Genomic DNA, 20,447 nt, shown 5'->3' on the forward strand with positions numbered 1-20,447 from the left:
GAATTTACCCCCTTTCCCACAAGTTACATTTTACGGTATTTGATCACCTCTGCGGTTTTAATATTTTGCTCTATAAACAAAAAAGGGTGACAATTATAAGAACATAATTAAAAAAAAAAAAAACACAACACAATTATTACATTTTTTTTAATATAATAAACATCCCAATTAAAAAAAAAAATTCCCTCAGCTTAGGCCGATATGTATTCTTCTGCATATATTTTTGGTGAAAAAAATAAAAATCACAATAAGCGTATAATGATTTATTTTTAGCATTTTCAAAACATCCTGTGAGGTCCTCTGTTCCTCTTTCTACTGTATATATAAACACGCAAACATATGTGCCTCAAGGAGATTGTGGTGGTCTCTTCAGTTCTAAAGCTGGCATACACTGCTAGTGGGCTGAACAAAAAAACATTTCATTCCTCCATGCATACAAACAAGGTGGCTGGAGGAATTCTCCAGGTTACCAATAAGTTGGGACTACTTGAACTTGGTCATACAACAGACGATAAAGCACACGCCATACAATCATTTTTTTTTTTTACACTAATAAATTGGTATTATCCAACACATTTTCAATATACACTGAGTGGTGTCCTCATTTATGCAAACATGTATGCATCTGTATAACAATGATGTGCTGATACACTGTATGCAAAATTTGCATTCCAGTTCATTCTTGTATTCCTATCCCTTAGTTTACATGATACAACTACAGTCTGTGTGAAAGACCTTTCCCCCTTTTACTCTCCCCCACTCCCAAACTAACGCTGGCCATACACTGGTCGAATTTTTTTTTTTTTTTTTTCGAAAATCCTATCTAAGAATTTTTGTTTCTATTTCGCACCGTTAGTGGGCTGCAGCAACAGCCGATTTTGGTGTAGCCATCGAATTTTAATAATCCAACATGTTGAATATTTTTTGAAAAAACAAACGATTATCTAATCAATGATGGGAGAATAGCGCGAGAAATGTAATCGAAAAAGAAATGTGCACGTGCAAGAAAAGAAAATTCCCCAAAAGAAAAGAAAGTTCCTGGAAATAAAAGAAGGTTCCCAGACACGAAAAAAAAAATTCTGTAGGAACATGGAAGTAAAATTGAAGGTTTGGTCGGTTGAATTTCGGAATCAATGGTGGCACAAAACCTAAATACACTATTGGCTCAGGCCTGACAGCCAGATGCAACTATTTTCACATAAGGAGGGGCAATGACGACATCTACCTTCAACAGTGGAGCTTACCCAAGGTGGGCTCATGAAGTGGGGAGGTGACTAGAAAGCACAGAAAGGGGAATATCCGTTACTTTTAGGAGTTTGCAGCCCATCAGTACTAGTGTCATGGAGTCTAAACAAGTATTTTTATGAAGTTTGTATGTTCACCACTTTGAGCTTGGGTTTCTGGACTGTTCTGGTTACAACCTACAATTTAAACAAAATGCTGATGTTAAAAATTGTATCTAAAGCCATTTTTTTTGTCTTGGCAAAGGTAGTAAGAGGTCTCTTTGTCAGATTTTTATTGCTATGTCCCCATCAGGAAGTTTTATACACTTGCTTCTTGTCTTCGTGTCCATTGTCAGTCAGCAGGACTAAAACAGAGGGTAAAAATTTAAGTTTTCACTAAAACAAGACTAGAGGAAAATTTTCCTATGGGCATAGTTGCTCCAGTGCTAACCAACTATCCAAGAGGCAATTTCTGACACTTTGGAGAGATTTTTTTCCATTTCCTGTTGGGTCTACAGAGCAGGAAGCAAAAGATCTCCCTAATCACAATACACATGTTAAAATGAAAAACACAAAAAGTAATAAAAAAAAAAACAAAAAAAAAAACGGAATTCAATATATTTTACCAGACTATAACCCAGGTGGGCCCTGCTGTGTGTGCGAGCATCTTTATGACTAATGTATAGAAACTGGGGGCAGGAACTGATGTGAATGGTTCACCATTCTCTGCAGAATATACTGTATAAACAAATAAAAAGCATAAACAACAAATGCCGTTTTCTTTTGTCATGCACCAACTCTTACCAGTTTCCAGCACCAGAGTGCCAAATACTCTGTCAAAATCAAGAAGTGAATTTACTGCTCCACCTGTGTGAATGATGTGACCCCAGGTCAGGGTCATAGGGAGCCGAGATAAAAGCCATTCAAGTGCTAATTGAATGTTACTCTTGTGTTACTGCTGACATGTTGAGATAACACTTGGTTTATTTTACCTTGAAAGACTACCATGCTGCGTAGGAACCTGAGCCAATCACAACACAAAGAAAAACATGCTTCAAAAGAATTCAGAATTGACCATGGACAGGCGCAGTACAGCTCTGAAGAGATAAGGTGGCTAGAAGCCCAAAATGCACGTTTCCAAAAAAAAAATAAAAAAAATAATAACTTTTAAAACAGGGTCTTTTATTGCCAAGTTAAAGTGTGATTAAACTATTGCTGGAACAAAAAAATCCCAAGGTCAGATATATGCAGGATGCAGATATTGGAAGGATCAGAGTTGCAACTGCCGTTTCTTATGACCTACATATGGATTCCATTACCGTCCTATATCCTGCAATCATGTCCTCCTTCCTCAGTGGGAAGGTCTGCATGTTATAGTCACATGATTAGTCCCTGTGTTGTAAAAGGAAAACCTGCTGAGAAAAGCAGATAATGACTGCAATCATTACGCTTCTTCAGCATGGATGATCTGTATACAGTTTACAGAACATTCACATCATTTTGATAACACTATATAAGCACCTGTAGTAAATAATAAATTACAGGCAGTAAAAAATACCACTTATGGCAACTAGATGGAGCTCAGGAGCATAGGAAATATACAGTGAATGAATGAATGAATGAAAAACTTATAAAGCGCGGCGCATGCGAACTGAATCGCTTCTTTTTCGCTCACATTTTTGTAAATATTTTATTATATCTTTTCATGTGACAGCACTGAAGAAATTACACTTTTCTACAATGTAAAGTATTGAGTGTAAAGCTTGTATAACAGTGTAAATTTGCTGTCCCCTCAAAATAACTCAACACACAGCCATTAATGTCTAAACCGTTGGCAACAAAAATGAGTACACTCCTAAGTGAAAATGTCCAAATTAGGCCCAATTAGCCATTTCCCCTCCCCGATGTCATGTGACTCGTTAGTGTTACAAGGTCTCAGGTGAGAATTGGGAGCAAGTGTGTCAAATTTGGTGTTATTGCTCTCATTCTGGTCACTAGAAGTTCAACATGGCACCTCATGGCAAAGAACATGAAAAGATGAAATATTTACAAAAATGTGAGGGTGTACCCACTTTTTTGTGAGATAATGTATATGTCTTTGTAAAAAGATGCAATGTAGCAATGTAACTAGGGTTGCCAACTCATCCCTTTAAAACAGAACACATATTAATTACACAGGTTATGTGGCTGATTAAGGAGGTAATGAAACTCACTTGGTGCCTTATCTGCATTAAATTAGCCTCAGAACCTGTGTAATTAATATGTGTTCTGTTTTAAAGGGATGAGTTGGCAACCCTAAATGTAACAGTTCTATAGCTAATAATAGTGCAGGTCCCCACTGTGAACTACAGGACAACTCAAGCTTATCCTATGAAGATAAGGAAGGAAGTGCTTTGCTGTACAAATTAGGATAAGGCATCTAGGATTACAGGATAATGCTCCTCTATAGATATATTAGAGTATATGCGTTTTGTCACCCTTGGACAGGAACTGTGTTATTGGCATGAGCATCAGACTCTGTTTCTTGTCCCACAGAGCTCCCCCTCCTCCAGCTGTGCCTACCTTCCCCTTTTTTAACACTCCTTTTTCTGCAGTCTCCAGCTTCGTCATTGACATGCAGTGTCCCCTTTGAATTTCCACCTGGTGGTGGCGGTCCTGCACTGTAGGTAAGAGGGCCCACCCAAAACCTGGAGCTTCAGAGAAAAGGAAAGTCTTGGCTGCCAGGTAGGGGTGCAACGGATCCTCATTGATCTGTATGGATCAACACCTTCAGGTTGGCACACACGTGATCCGCGGGCCTCCCGGTCCTGCATCGCCCATAGGAAAGGCAGCGGTTTCGGCCTAGCTCCAGGAACACCGGCGGCCATCTTGGTCCACCCGCCGGCGGCCGCAACAAGCTATGGCCTGATTTGCCTGGAGTTCGCTCCCCTCCTGGTCCTGGATAGGCGTCCGGAGCCAAATAGATGGTCCTTTCCTTCTTTGAGACAACACGTGCTGGTTCATATGCCACTTTAGTGGCTGGAAACTGAAGTTCACTGTGCGCTGTGGTAGTTTTTTCCTGGTAACAAAACAGGGGATACATAATCCTGTAGTAATTGGGGCAAACAGGCATGCATGTAGGAAACTGGAGTGGTTGGCTTTTTGACAGAGAGTATCTGCATACATTTGTCTAACTCATAACTGCATATTCTCTCTAACAGGTTAATACTTTAATTTAGTCCTGCAATCCAAGTCCATCAGTGCACTGCAAATGCTATGGAGAAAACACTGCAGCTGTGCCTAAAATGAAAAAGTCTGCTCTATGTACCTTCAATCTGGGCTTTAAATTCTCCATCCAGTCAATTTTAGCTGGTTTAGTAGTGATCCTCTGCAGCATCCTCTTGTGACGCGATACTCTGCTGTGGAACGTCCATTTAAAATAATATAAAAAGTGTCAAACAAAAGACAAAACTTGTTTGTCTTTTTTTTTTGCTTATCCGAAAAATTATCCGATCCGTGACTCTGATCCGAGAAACGATCCATTGCAATCCTACTGCCAGGTGAGCGAGGGACAAGGAAGGTGCTCTTTACATGTACCTTAGGCAAAAATAGAAATGTAGGCCTTGCAGTGCAGGGGTTGCCCCACTGCAGAGGTAGATTTTTAACTTCCCTGAAGTTCAGCTTTAAGGAATACACACATACTTTATAACAATTCCCCAAAGTTTGATGCTGCAGGCAATTTCCTAACTAAACCCACCATCACGATAACTGGCCTGCTGGTTAAAAGTGATTCATCATTTTGTGACAATGAAAATAGCCCCATCATTAATATTTCCCTTTGCTCTCATCTTCATAAAGAAGCCCTTAAATAACCTGTTTTATAAATTTTTCTGCATTTCTTCTTACTGCGGCCAAGAATGAGCAGATCACTCATCAGTTTTAAATGACAGCAGAACTCTTCCCAACCAGATGCTGAACACTCCAGTCCTTCAAGGTGAGATACAGGGGTTTTGCCCTGCCTTTGTATGCAACACTGCTTGCTTCCTCAGCCCTTGGCTTTCACTCTAGAAAGCCAAGGGCTTGGGAAGCAAACGGTGTTGCACTAGGCCTCATTATGCTTGCATAGGCTACTACAACAGGAGATATATGAGGTATATAACATACATACTCCCCTCCATGCTGCAGCAATGGTGTGATGATGCAGCTATCCTCATATGACCACTGATCATTCAGTTCTCGGTCTTCTCTAGTAGAGGGCATTGACTGTAATTCATCGTTCCCTGCTCTGCCCCTCCAGCATTCATGAATCACCGAGCTGGAGAGAGACGGGTGCAGCTGGAGCCGAAAACCAGCTGTCAATTAGGCACCTGGGTGGATCCCGACAATATGATCGGAATCCTTCCAGACCCTGGAGTAGCTCTGTGATGTCAGCTGGCTTTATCCCACTGTTGGCTGATTCCGGGTCACAGGAGAGCAACAGTAAGTGCACTCTTGTGATGCAGAAGAGAAGTTTGGGCAAACAACCTATGGCCATACTTCTCTTAAATCTTGTGCTACCAGATTTCGCCTTATAATTGGACACATTGGGGGGAGATTTACTAAAACTGTAGAGTGTAAAATCTGGTGCAGTTCTAATTAGAAACCAATCAGCTTTCAGGTTTTATTGTAAAAAGTTTAATTGAACAAGCTGAAGTTCAAAGCTGATTTTGTTACTATGCACAGCTGCTCCTGATTCTGTGTGCTCAAGTTTTAGTAAATCTCCCCCTTGTGACATCAATTTGAACTCTCAGTCTGTCATGCCAGCAGGGCCGCCATCAGAAATTATGGGGCCCCTTACACAGCTTCAGGCATGGGCCCCCTGGAGCAGAGAACTGGGGGGGTGGGGGGGGGGGGGGTGCTGCTGCCGCCTCAAATTGAGGGGGCTGCCGTTACAAAAACAAAACAAAAGGTTTATAAAAAAAAATTACAAAAGAAAGGGGGGTTGCCATCCGGGGCCCTGGGGACCTCCTGGGCCCTTTAATAAAAAATAAATAAAATAAAAAAGGAAAAATAAATAAATAAAAAGAATGTAATTTTTTTTTCTTATAAAAAAAAAGGGGGGGGAGGGGTTGCCATCCTGGGCCATGGGGACCTCCGGGCCCTTTTATAAAAAATAAATAAAAAATAATTATATAAAAAAAAAAAAAAAAAAGGGGGGGTTGCCATCCGGGGCCCCTGTGGACCTTCAGGCCCCTTACAGGTGTACTGCCTGTACCCCCCTGATGGCGGCCATGCATGCTAGTAAGCAGCTGAGGAACTGACTTACCTAGCAAGTGAAAATTAAGGATAAGGGTTATCCATTGCCATAAATTCCCTTTCATGGCAATGATATGACCTTCCTAAAGAAGTCATACAAGGAAGACATTTCCCACATATTTGTTATATTCATCATTACAAAATGTAACGTGCTGTACTGAGTGTTCCATTTGCTTGCACTGCATTATAGTTAAATACCAAACAATACGCATACTTCGTTAAGGCTGCACAGTAGTTAGGGGCAACGTGACTTCACATACTATGCATGCAACCATTCTTGTGAATGAAATCATCTTCCGGAACAAATAGTGGGAAAACCTCTTCCAAGGCAAACAAGCCCCAATGACTTGTCTTCCTGAATTCCAGGAACCTTTCCGATCAGCAACTACTTCCCCTTTCACACAGACAATTGTATGAGTGATGTAGCAAAGAGAAAGCTGGTCATTTCAGTTTATCTTGAAGTATGAGAATACAAAGAGACTGCAGCCTGATCTGGATGGATATGATAACACTGGAGAAGAGCTTGTCCGGAAACCAAGAGTCTTGCCAGCTGTGGATGTCAAGCTGCCAAGAAGTTTTTCTATATATATATATATATATATATATATAATATAAATGAGAAGAAGGAACTGAGGTCATCGGTCTTCATATCCAGTATGTAGGAAGCACATGGTATAACAATGACACTTACTAATATAAAGAAAATTCTCAAATTAAAATTATGCAAAGTCATCGTGGTCCAGCGTTATGATATGAGGATAGAAACACCCACACACTACTTAAATTATATTTCACACACACACACACACACACATATACACACACACACACACACACACACACACACACATATACACACACACACATATACACACACACACACACACATACATACATACATACATATAAGGGGTTAGCTCGGTAGCGGGGTGTGTGACCCCCTGGATGGGTTCACTACACACTGATTTATACAGAGAAACAGCCGAAGACAGTTGAAAGCAAAGATTTTGGTTTATTCTTCCATCTTGCTGGAAACAAGTGCAAGCATCCAAACAGCATAAACAAAATCAAACATAAAATAAACCCTGGCCACTTGGGGTGTCTACCTTCACCACACAGGAACCTATCTATGGAGTCTGGCACATCCTAGTGCTGGGCAGACACTGCTGGTCCTACAGCAGAAAACAATAGTCTCTTTTTGATTTTTATCACACAGAAAAATCAGCAGCACCTCACCTCTTCAGAAGTTTTTCTGTTCACTGCTCTCCTTCACTCAGAAAGCCTCAGGATGCAGCAATCAGTAGTAATCCTCTGAATTACTTATATAGGCCTTAATTGCCTCATTCTGAACAGCTGAAGTTTTCCAACGCCCTTAAATCTTTCTGGCTGACTTCCTGATTTACCTGACTTCCTGTCACAACATATATATCACAGTAAATATACACACATACACACACACACACACACACACACACACACACATACACATATACACACACACACACACACACACACACACACACACACACACACAGTCAGGTCCATAATTATTGGGACATTGACACAATTCTAATCTTTTTGGCTCTATACTCCACCACAATGAATTTGAAATGAAACTAACAAGATGTGCTTTAACTGCAGACTTTCAGCTTTAAAAAGGGGTTGTAAAGGTATTTTTTTCCCCTAAATAGCCTCCTTTACCCCAGTGCAGTCCTCCTTCGATTTTGCTTTGTAATGTCCTTATTTCTTCTGAGAAATCCTCACTTCCTGTTCTTCTGTCTGTAACTCCACACAGTAATGCAAGGCTTTCTCCCTGGTGTGGAGAAAGCCTCTTGAGGGGGGAAGGGGTCGAGCAGGCAAGTCAGGACACTCTCTACTTTGCAGATAGAGAAAGGAGCTGTGTGTTAATGTGCGTCCTGACACTCCTGCTCGCCCCCTCCCACCTCAGGTGGCTTTTACCACACCACGATAATTGCGCGGTCGTGCGAAGTGGCTCCCAAACAACCGCGCAATTGTCAGTTAAAGCGACGCAGTGCCCAATCACAAAAACTGGCCGGGTCCTTTACCTGCTTAAAGGTCTCGGTTATACTCAGTTGTGAAATTACACTACTTGTATATCAAGTCAAAATGTATTTAAACATTTTGCTCGTCTTGCAAAACGCTCTCAAACCAAGTTACTCTCAAACCAAGGTTTTACTGTACTCTTTCCCAAGTCACTGTCTTCCAATAGAGTGCTCCCCTTTATATGCTGTCTTAGTGAAAACTGAAATATCTGCAACAAAGACCCACAACAACAGACACAATATCTGTCTGTTTTCACCTTATCCAACATGCACACACACACACACAATAGATTTTGGTTGGGTTTACTGTACGGGTGCCCAGGAAAATCTGACTGTATCAAACCTTCTGCTTTGCCCGCTTAACACATTACAACATGAAAAATATACTCTTTCTGGAATCTTAAATGCTAGAGTGTTAGGTGGAGCACCTTTATCGCTCTGCTTCATGAACCTCTGATTACAGGCAGTAAGCCAGACAATGATTTATAACAAAAGCAAAATATATGGACTTGTTTAAGAGGCTATGCAGTAGGGAGGACAGTTACATGAAATACAATTCTTTATATAAGGAAATATGCAAACAGATCCTGCTGCCGCACCCTTCTGTACTAAATTTTGTACATTTGATTCCACTTGTTGACCTTTGCCACTCATCTTATATAGAGGATTAACTGAACACTGGAGACTGAAAGTGTAGGTGATAAACATACTTGCACCACAAGAAATAGACATAGGGGAGTAGATAGAAACTATTTAACCACTTGCCTACTGGGCTTTTTTTTAGAACAACCTTCTGCCTAGGCCGATTTTCAGCGCTGTCACACTTTGAATGACAATTGCGCAACACTGTACCCATATACATTTTTATCATTTTGTCAAACAAATATAGCTTTATTTTGTTAGTATTTAATAACCGCTGGGTTCTATATTTTTTGCTAATCTAAAAAAAAAAAAAAATTCATAGTGAGTTAACATTTTTTGCAATTTTTCTCCTTAACTGATAGCATTGATTGGCAGCTCTGGTGGCCCCAATTATTAGTGTCAATGTCCATTTAAAATAAGCCGGTTATCGGCTTTCTTCTTCTCACCTCACACCATCAGTGGCTTGCGTTTACAACCTGTGATGAGCTGTCCTTGGCTAACAGCTGATCACATGGTAAAGGGGCGCTGTGATTGGCCCTTTACCTCGATCTGTGATCGGCTGAATCCAAGGGACACTGCGATCACAGAGCACGCCGCACACCCACACGCCACAGGGGGTGCACAGGCAACGCGATCATGGGAGGATGTCCATGAACACCCTCCGGCAAACTAAGTCTTTTATTTAAAAAGGAAAAATGCACTACAAAACACAGCACAAAATACAGGGATATAAACTGACGCGTTTCGCACTATTGGTTAGTGCTTAGTCATAGCTCATCTTGGAAGATAAGGAACAGTTACAGAGTGGAATCTTTTTATGAACTGCACAGTTATTTGGTTATTGCAGATTATGATTGTTCTAATTTAATATATATTTTTACTTTGCTGCAAGGTGGTTTAGACACTTTGGGGTAGATTCAGGTAGGGAGCGGGTAACTCTATGCGGACGTAGCGTATCCTATTTACGCTACGCCTCGGCAACTGACAGGCAAGTGCATTATTCACAAAGCACTTGCTCCATAAGTTGGGGCGGCGTAGCGTAAGCCCGCCTAATTCAAATCTGTAAGATGTGGGCGTGTTTTATGCGAAATCATCGTGACCCCAAGTAAATGACACTTTTTACGAACATCGCATGCGCCGTCCGTGAAAGTATCCCAGTGCGCATGCTCCAAATTAACCCGCAAAAAGCCAATGCTTTTGACAGGAACGTAAATTACGCCCAGCCCTATTCACGAACGACTTAAGCAAACGACGTAATAGACGGAAAATTTGACGTTGGCCCGATGTCCATACTTAACATTGGCTGCGCCTCATATAACAGGGGTAACTTTACGCCGGAAAAAGCCTTACATAAACGGCATTTCTGTACTGTGACGGCCGGGTGTATGTTCGTTAATAGGCGTATCTAGCCGATTTACATATTCTAGTCGTAAATCAGCATACACGCCCTTAGTGGCCAGCGTAAATATGCAGTTAAGATACGACGGCGTAGGAGACTTACGCTGGTCGTATCTTAGACAAATTCTGGCGATACGACGCCTCAGACTCAGAGATACGATGGCGTATCTGGAGATACGCAGTCGTATCTCCTACCTGAATCTGGCCCTTTATATACATAGTTAGTATTTAATACGTTTAAGAACAATAAGCGAGCCGGGCTATACACTTACAGCATTCATTCATTAACATCACCGTAAAGTTACTGGTACGCATTAAACCGAATATAAAACACAAAAAATAAGAAAATTGTCTGAATGCCAGTAATTTTAAACAGATTTCACAGTATTTAGTCAGTATGCCTAGTTGATGTAAACCACAGAATTAACTCATTTTACGATTTCCCTTTTGGTCTACTAAAATATTACTGAAAGTGTCTTGTTAGATCTCTAGAAAAGAATACCTTTTGACCCTGCCTGTAATTCACTGCTGTTCTGTGCACTCTTAAGCAGTGTTATCAGACAGACATTCTCATTTTTCCTCTGGTCCTATTGTTATGAAGATGAGGAGAGAGAGGGAGGTGTAGTTCAAGCCCATTTTTCCCCTAAGGGTGACAACTATCCTGAGGGAAAAAAAGTGTGGATACCCTGCGCTGCCAATACTAATAGTAGCTGATAACACGGCTGAGGTCCCATGCACACGAGACGCAGATGCAAACTCATCTAAACATACGTTTTCAAACGCAAAAAACAGCGTTTAAAATGCCCGTTTTGCCGCAAATTTCGCAGCGTTTTACCGCGTTTGCGTTTATAAGCGTTTAGTTAAGAAACATCATAAGACCCTCCCTAAGCTCAAAAAACAGTCTTATTTAACCATTTCAGCCATTTTGTGAGACCAGGGTAGCAGCTGAGAGAGCAGCAGTGTACTTGTATTTAGCGTGTCACTTGCCACATCACCTGCCACAAGCTGCGGATTGTGCACTTGCCACGTCACCTGCCACAAGTTGTGAATTGTCCACTTGCCACGTCGCCTGGCCATGCCACCTGCCACAAGTTGTGGATTGTCCACTGACCACGTCACCTGCCATGTCACCCGGCCACTTCACCTGCCACAAGTTGTGGGTGGTCCACTTGGCATGTCACCTGGCCACAAGTTGTGGATTGCCCACTGGTCACGTCACCTGCCACAAGTTGTGGATTGTCCACTGGCCACGTCACCTGAGCACGACACCTGCCACAAGTTGGGGATTGTCCACCTGCCACAAGTGGATTATCCACTTGCCAAATCACCTGGCCACGTCACCTGCCACAAGTTGTGGATTGTCACCTGGCCACAAGTTGTGGATTGTCCACTGGCCACGTGACCTGGCCACGTGACCTGCCACGTCACCTACCACAAGTTGTGGATTGTCCACTGGCCACGTCACCTGCCACAAGTTGTGGATTGTCCACAATGCAATGCAAGCAATTACAGTTTTTTTATGTTTTTCATCACTTGCCATAATTTTTGAGATTTCGAATGTAAAAAAAAAAAGGTCACCTTTAAAAACGCCTATTAACAAAATTGCGGCAAAACGCCACTACCGCGTTTTGCGCCTGAAACGTGAAAACGTTTGCGTCTGAACCCATTTTTTTGCTTCTGAAAAAACGAGCATAAACACAACTGCCAAAAAACGCAGAAAAACTTGACAATGTGCATTGACACATAGGATAACATTGAATGTGTTCAGGGGCAGTTGAAAAAGCTGTTTAAAGTGCTTTAAAATCCACACTTTGCAAACATACCTAACCTTCTAAACGTTGCATTCTGAATACAGAAAATAGCTCACGATTGGTCAAACTGAGGCACTGGCTGGTAGGGTTGTGGATGTTGTATATGTGTATGGAAAAAACAAGCTTGTTTTCAATGCTCTTAATACGTTCTGGTCTCGTCCTTTGAGAGCCCGTATAGGGAACAATATTGTGACACAAATAATCCAAACGCTAGAAATATTTTGAATGCAACACGTCACTTTAGTGAATGTCATGAGGGCGATCTCCTCTTTCCGGTTTAGAGGAATAGAACGGTTGTCTCACTCGCCCAGAGGAGGTGATAGGGAGAGAAGACTATTGGGGAGAGAAGCACGGTGGATTTTTAGATTAAAAACTAGATCGCCTCAGGGGTTAAACCTGAGGTGGGACCTGGACTTGCACTTTAAGAATTAAGAATGCCTCTTCCCAGAGCCTCCTCTCTCTCTCTTTTTCCTCTTCTGGTGTCTTTTTTCACATACCTGGATTATTATTTTTATCTTTTGTATTTAATGTTTTTTGAATTTCATGGTGTGTTTTAATTATGTATATTTATGCATGCAGGGGTGTGTACATACCTGTACTATCACTACAAGGTATGTGGCACACACATGGATCACCCAATATGCATTGCTGCCGATTCCCTTTTTTGGATAATTGCCTGCGGTCAATTAAGACAATTAGTGGGTGGAGCCAGTGATCCTTAGAGCTACTATTTATTTCAAAGTTTCATGTCTGTAATGTGGTTATGATTAAAACCTTATAGGCTGAAACGCGTCAACTGTTCTCATTTGCGTTTGTTCACTGTGGCTTGTTAATAAATACAATAATGTTTTAAGAGCAATGACCGGAGTGCGGATCATCTTTTCCTCAGTACTCTACTCAGCCAGCGACTGTGGATCGAGCACCCGGGAGCTCTGCTTTCTATGTGATGTATGGGCAGTAGCACTAACTTTTTTGTTTATATTCTAGGACCTGTAACCCAGAAGCCTTGTAGAATTTTAACTGGAATAAAGCCTTCCATCTTAGGTCCAGGATATGCACAGGTCTTTATAGATGCGAGTTGACTGGGGGGTCATTGGCTCTCTCTCCCACTCTTGGCTTTGGGAGACTGCTGCTAGGTGAAAAGGCTGACTATTCACAGAATACTACAAAAGTACACATGCAATTTGTTCAAGAGAACCTTTTAGGTAACAACCTGTTAGTCAGAAACTGACCTAAACTTTGTGGTTTGAATGTGTAGAAATGTTGTTTGTTTCATGCCATGGACCTGTTGTAAAAGTCCTCATGCCTCAAACTGTTTGACAAAACTGCTTGGACTGTTCTTGGGTGTCCCTGGCTTTTGGGCATTGCTACCGCTGCCGGCTGAGCCTGTCCCTATTATAATACGTAAAATATATTTGCTTTTTAGCTCAAGGTGATTAAGGCTCGCAGAGTGGCGAATTAGTTGGCCCTGCACAGAATGTCTATGTCCCCTCTGCATTTATTTTTTTTCAGGCGGCTCCAGATTCCTTTCACAACTGAAAATGCACCTTTAAATTAATTTGATTAAGAGTAAATTAGAGTAAACCACAAATTATTTGTATATTTACCCAATTATTGTAGCTACAACATAATAAGCACAATGACAAGAAAATTTATGTTTATATACATATAATAAACAAAGATAATAAAGTAAAAAACTGTGCACAATGCCTTAGAGCACGGGTCAAAACAAGGCCCACAGGCATCAATTCAACTTACCAGGCCATTTTATGGGGGCCTTTTTTTCAGCCGGATCATGGGGGGGGGGGGGGTATAATGCCTGTGGAAAGACATGTGTGCAGAGGTGGGGAATGGGGGAGAGTGGTGCAGAGGTCAGAGCTCCAGGGGGTTGGAAGTGAGTGGTGGACAGCCTGTGAACAATGAACCCTACACACTGTGCATAGCACACTTCTGAACTCTGAACATAGGGCATCCTTGAAATTACACTCTGTACATAGTGCACCGCTGAACTCTGCACTCTGTACATATTGCATCCCCAAACTAAAAAGGCAATCATAATGCTGATGCGGGTCTGCGATGAAATTGAGTTTGACACCCAGACATTAGAGAATAAATTATATAGGAGCAATGTACAGTGACCCATTGGAAACAAACACAGATCACTAAAATACATATTTCAATTACTTGCTATGGGAAGGCATTATAGATATAATCATGAGCCTGCAATTAATAGGATCGCACATGCTTACATAATATTGTTCATAGGCTACAAAACTACTTACAGTTCCAACCAAAGGAAATATGAACCCAGCTCCAATACTAGCCCGCACATCACTTATGGGCAGAGTGAACCCTGTTGGCACGCCTTTCTTCTCAGACTGATGTGACAGCGACAAATGCGTCTTGGCCATGCAAATGGGAAGGTTATTAAATCCCTGTCAAAGGCAGAAAAAGCAAAACATTTTATCAATCGGTACTTGAATATGTGGATTGTTAGTGCATTTACAATAAGAATACAATGTAAAAATCCCCTGGATGTCAGTCTAGGAGACAAAAACCTCAGGTGGAAATCGAGTCAGCGAGGGACCTGGATGAAGGGCAGGATGGGTTAGAAGATTTTTGCATAGTTGGTCTTTAAAGCAGTACTTTACTCTGTCAATCAACATTGACTATTTTTTATCCTTACAGTGCAACCAGAAAGTATTCACAGCACTTCACCTTTTCCACATTTTGTTACAGCCTTATTCCAAAAAAAAATATAAAAAAATAAAAAATTTCCCTCAAACTTCTACAAACAATACCCCCATTATGACAACATGAAAGTAGTTTGTTTGAAGTCTTTGAAAATGTATTAAAAAAGCATTTCCCATGACACTCAAAATTGATCTCAGGTGCATTCTGTTTCCACTGATCATCCTTGAGATGTTTCTACAACTTGGAGTCCACATGTGGTAAATTCAGTTGATTGACATGATTTGGAAAAGCACACAGCTGTCTATATAAGTTTACAGTGCATGTCAGAGCACAAACCAATCCATGAAGTAAAAGGAATTGTCTGTTGGCCTCCGAGATAGGATTGTATCATGGCACAGATCTAGGGAAGGGTACAGAAAAATGGCTGTAGCATTGAAGGTCACAATGAGCACAGTGGACTCCATAATCCGTAAATAGAAGTTTGGAAGCACCGGGACTCTTCCTGAAATGGTCCCCCGATTAGGGGGAGAAGGGCCTTAGTCAGGGAGGTGAATAGGAACCCGATGATCACTGACAGAGCTACAGCGTTTCTCTGTGGAGAGAGGAGAACCTTCCAGAAGAACAACCATCTCTGCAGCACTCCACCAACAAGGCCTGACCGAAACTATTCCTCAAAAACAGGCACATGACAGTCCACCTGGAGTTTGCCAAAAGGCACCTGAAGTACTCTCAGACCATGAGAAACACAAATCTCTGATCTGATGAAACAAAGATTGAACTCTTTGGCCTGAATGACAAGCTTCATGTCTGGAGGAAACCAGGCACCGCTCATCCCCTGGCCAATACCATCCATATAGTGAAGCATGGTGGTGGCAGCATTAAGCTGTGGGGATGTTTTCAGTGTCAGGAACTAGGAGACTAGTCAGGATTGAGGGAAAGATGAATGCAGCAATATACAGAGACATCCTTGATGAAAACCTGTTCCAGAGCACTCTAGACTCAGATTGGGGTGAAGGTTCATCTTCCAACAGGACAACGCCCCTAAGCACACAGCCAAGATAACAAAGGAGTAGCAAAGGGACAACTCTGTGAATGTCATTGAGTGGCCCAGCCAGAGCCCAGACTTGAACCCGATTAAATGTATCTGGAGAGATCTGAAAATGGCTGTGCACCGACGTTACCCGTTTAACCTGATGGCGCTTGAGAGGTCCTGCAAAGATGAATGGGAGAAACTGCCCAAATATAGGTCTACCAAGCTTGTAGCATCATACTGAAAAAGACTTGAGGCTTTAATTGGTGCCAAAGGAGCTTCAACAAAGTATTGAGCAAAGGCTGTGAATACTTATGTATATAGGATTTGTTTATTTTTATTTGTTTTAATAACATTTGCAAAGATTTCAAAACAAACACTTTTCATGTTGTCATTATGGGATATTGTTTGTAGAATTCTGAGGAAGATAATGAATTTAATCTAATCTATTTTTAAATAAGGCTGTAACATAAAAATATGGAAAAAGTGAAGCGCTGTGAAAACTTCCCGGATGCAATGTATGCCGATGTATACCCTGTTTCCCCAAAAATAAGACCTAACCTGAAAATAAGACCTAGCGTTATTTTCCAGGAAGGCTGCAATATAAGCCCTACCCTGAAAATAAGCCCTAGTTAAAAATGATTGTGAAATCCTATAATCCACTCTATTATAGTAGTATATAATGTACAATGTGTGCGTTTCTGTAATATAATTGAGGGGAAGAGAGCTCCGGCGGGTAACAGAAGCACAGAGCGGCTCTATAACAAAGGTATTTGGCACAATTTTATTACAGAAACACACACATTGTACATTATATAATACTGTAATAGAGTGGATTATAGGATTTTACAAGCATTTTAACTCGGTTCACACTGGGGAGTCCTGACAGGCAGGGAGAGAGAGGGGGAGAGAAGACAGCATATTACATGGAAAGACCTACCCCGAAAATAAGCCCTACTGTGTCTTTTGTTGGCATAATTAATATAAGACCCGGGCTTATTTTCGGGGAAACACGGTAGATAGAAAAGTATACTATATTTAATTCCTAGAAGCTTTTGTTTTCATTTTCTCAGTTTCTTCTGGATTTCCAGGGCTAGGAAAACAATGTCCTACATCCCAGGAATCTTCATGAAGAGAGGGGGGGGGGGGATATTCTTAGCTAAACACACCCACCTGCCTGCATATCTGAGCTAAAGGCAGATAGATTCCAGAAAGTACAGTAACTGCTACATGAATTATCTGCGGTCACTCAACATGGCCACGACCAGAATTTCTAGGGTGAGTTTTTCAAAGTGACTTCTCAGCAAAATAAAAGCATGGAGACACGAACGGATGGGTGAGTTTTCTTTGAATATAACAAAAAAACATACACCTTTTCTAAGCAAAATAAAGTCAGCTGCAATTGGTCTTTGTCTGTATATGTCGTATTTTATTGCCCACAAATAAAATAATTTTCTTGTTAAATATTAACCACTTCACACAAAACGACATAATCGTACGTCAGTACTTTGACGCTAAATATCGGAGTTATGGCAGCAGCTAGCTGCCATAACCCCGATATTTTCGGGAACGCTGTGAAAGTTTCTCTTTAAAGATAAAAGTGATCTCCATGCCGGATTTGCCGCAAGATCACCGCACTCCGGTCGTCTCCTTCGCTTACCGGCGGTGGAGGCGATCGTGTCTGGTAGCGGCGAAGGCAATCGCGTCCTCTATCGTGGATGTCTGGCTGCCGACTGAGGGGAAGATGTCCCCTGCTCAGCTCCATGGCATGGTAGGGAGGGAAGCGACGACCAACATCACTTCTGTCCTAGCTCTTAGAAGAGATTTTTTATTTTTAGTGACTTTTTTTTTATTATTGCATTTTTGTGTAAATATGAGATCTAAGGTCTTTTTGACCCCAGATCTCATATTTAAGAGGTCCTGTCATGCTTTTGTTCTATTAAAAAGGATGTTTACATTCCTTGTATTAGGAATAAAAGTGACCCAAATAAATGTTTTTAAAGTGTCAAAATAAAAAATTGAAAGTAAAATAAAAAGATTTTAAAAACGGTGTTGAACTTGAAACCACACATGTAAGGTATTGCCACGATCGCTAGAGCAATAATTCTAGCCCTAGACCTCCTCAAACTCAAAACTGGTAACCTGTAGACATTTTAAACATTGCCTTTGGAGATGTTTCAGGGTAAAAGTTTGTCGCTATTCCACGAGCGGGCGCAATTTTGAAGCATGACATGTTGGGTATCAATTTACTCAGCGTAACATTATCTTTCACAATAAAAAAAATAATAATTGGGCCAACTTTACTGTTGTCTTATTTTGTAATTAAAAAAAAAGTGTGACCGCCATTTTATTCTCTAGGGTGTTGGAACCCTAGAGAATAAAACAAGTGTAAAAAAGAGGCTTGAGGCTTAAGTGGTTAAAAAAAATATATATATATTTATATGTATAGGGCCAGATCCTCAAATCTATTGATACGCGTAACTTATAGTTTGCACCGGCGTATCTTTGTTTTGTATCCACAAAACAAGATACGCCTGAAGCTGTGCTAGATCCGACTGATGTACTTTTTAGCACGCCGTCGGATCTAAGGTGCATATTTACGCTGGCCGCTAGGTGGCGTTTCCGTCGATTTCCGCGTCGAGTATGCAAATTAGCTAGATACGGCGATCCACTAACGCACGTCCGGCCGGCGCATTTTTTTACGTCGTTTCCATAAGGCTTTTTTCGGCGTATAGTTACCCCTGCTATATGAGGCGTACACAATGTTAAGTATGGCCGTCGTTCCCGTGTCAAATGTTGAATTTTTTATGTCATTTGCGTAAGTCGTTCGCGAATAGGGCTTTGCGTAGAATGACGTTCACGTCGTAAGCATTGGCTTGTTGCGGGTTCATTTTGAGCATGCGCACTGGGATATCCGCACGGACGTCATTTACGTCGGGTCAAGACGTATTAACATAAAACACGCCCCCATCACATCCATTTGAAATGCACGCCCTTACGCCGCCAAAGTTACACTACGCCGCCGTAACTTACGGCGCAAATTCTTTCAGGATAAGGAAAATACGCTGTAAGTTACTGCAACAATGCGCCAAGGTACGTGGATCTGTCCCATAGTATCTTATAAGGGACTGCAAAGAATACATCACATTTTCCAGCATGAAGTCAAAAAAATAAGAAGAGAAGAAGAAGAAAAAAACAAACAAACACACAAACAAACACACACACACACACACCCCCCTTCATGCTGACAGGAATAATAAAACCTCAGAGGGCTACAACTGCTTATACCAAACTGTGGCGTAATACGAGTCACTTGTCTGAGCATTGGGAACAGTGGGGAATCTCAAGATGAGAAATAATTGGCAACCCTTCCAGCCTTTTCCACCGCATATAATGTAATAACTATTATGCTTGTATCATTTTGCCAGTTAATACACAATGTTGCTTTGTCAGATATTTTACCTGCTGAGTGTAAACTTCAATCTTTGACTGAGCCTTTGGAGACAGTTCTATGTCTGCCGCACCATAGACCTTCTGAGCGATGGTCCGAATTTTCTCCACAATGGGTAACTATAGACACAAAGAAAATTTTTACAAAAAATGTTCTTTTAATTGACATAATAAGCAATCATATGTACAATTTCAAACAATATGGAAAAAATTATTGCCTGCCTTTTAGAGGCTATTCTGCTGTGGCAAATTAACGTGCGCTATGTTAAGGCATCTCATTCTCATTTTGAATGTGCTGCCAACGCACTGCAACATTATAAAAAACAAACCTTACCCTTTTTCACCATAGATCACCATAATCCATAGTAGGTGTGTTGTGGTGCACTGCTGTGCATTAACCACTTAAAGCGGGGGTTCACCCGCACATAACACTTTTTCCCCTATTCCTATTTTGATTGACAGTCTTCCGACGGTCGCATCCATCGCGTCACGATTTTCCGAAAGAAGTCGAACGTCGGTGCGCAGGCGCAGTATAGAGCCGCACCGACGTTCGGCTTCTTTCGGCTACTAGTGACGCGATGGATGCGACCGTCGGAAGCCTCTCGGAAGACTGTCAATCAAGAAGGAATGCCCGCTCCCGAAGACCCATACCCGGAAGCGACGGAGAAGATGCATCTCGAAAACAGTAAGTACGGCTCATATTTTAAAACAACTAGCCGATTCCCCTAGACAAAACGAGCATCCATCTAAGGGGAAAAGATAAAAAAAAAACATCATTGGGTGAACTCCCGCTTTAAGGACCGCCTAACGCCGATATACGTTGGCAGAATGGCACAGCTGGGCACAGGCACGTACATGTAAG

General features: G+C 41.5%; 1 protein-coding gene across 1 annotated transcript in view; it reads right to left on the bottom strand.

The window, feature by feature from the left end:
- MTHFD1L (methylenetetrahydrofolate dehydrogenase (NADP+ dependent) 1 like) overlaps positions 1–20,447 on the bottom strand; it is a 337,567-nt gene that overhangs the window by 81,594 nt on the left and 235,526 nt on the right. The window contains exons 25-26 of the mRNA XM_040350849.1: positions 19,598–19,705; positions 14,694–14,846 (exon numbers count right to left, since the gene is read on the bottom strand). Of these exons, the coding sequence (XP_040206783.1) occupies positions 14,694–14,846; positions 19,598–19,705 (261 nt within the window). The remainder of the gene's footprint in view (positions 1–14,693; positions 14,847–19,597; positions 19,706–20,447) is intronic.

This window comes from Rana temporaria, chromosome 4 (genome assembly GCF_905171775.1).
Source record: "Rana temporaria chromosome 4, aRanTem1.1, whole genome shotgun sequence".
Classification (NCBI taxonomy): domain Eukaryota; kingdom Metazoa; phylum Chordata; class Amphibia; order Anura; family Ranidae; genus Rana; species Rana temporaria.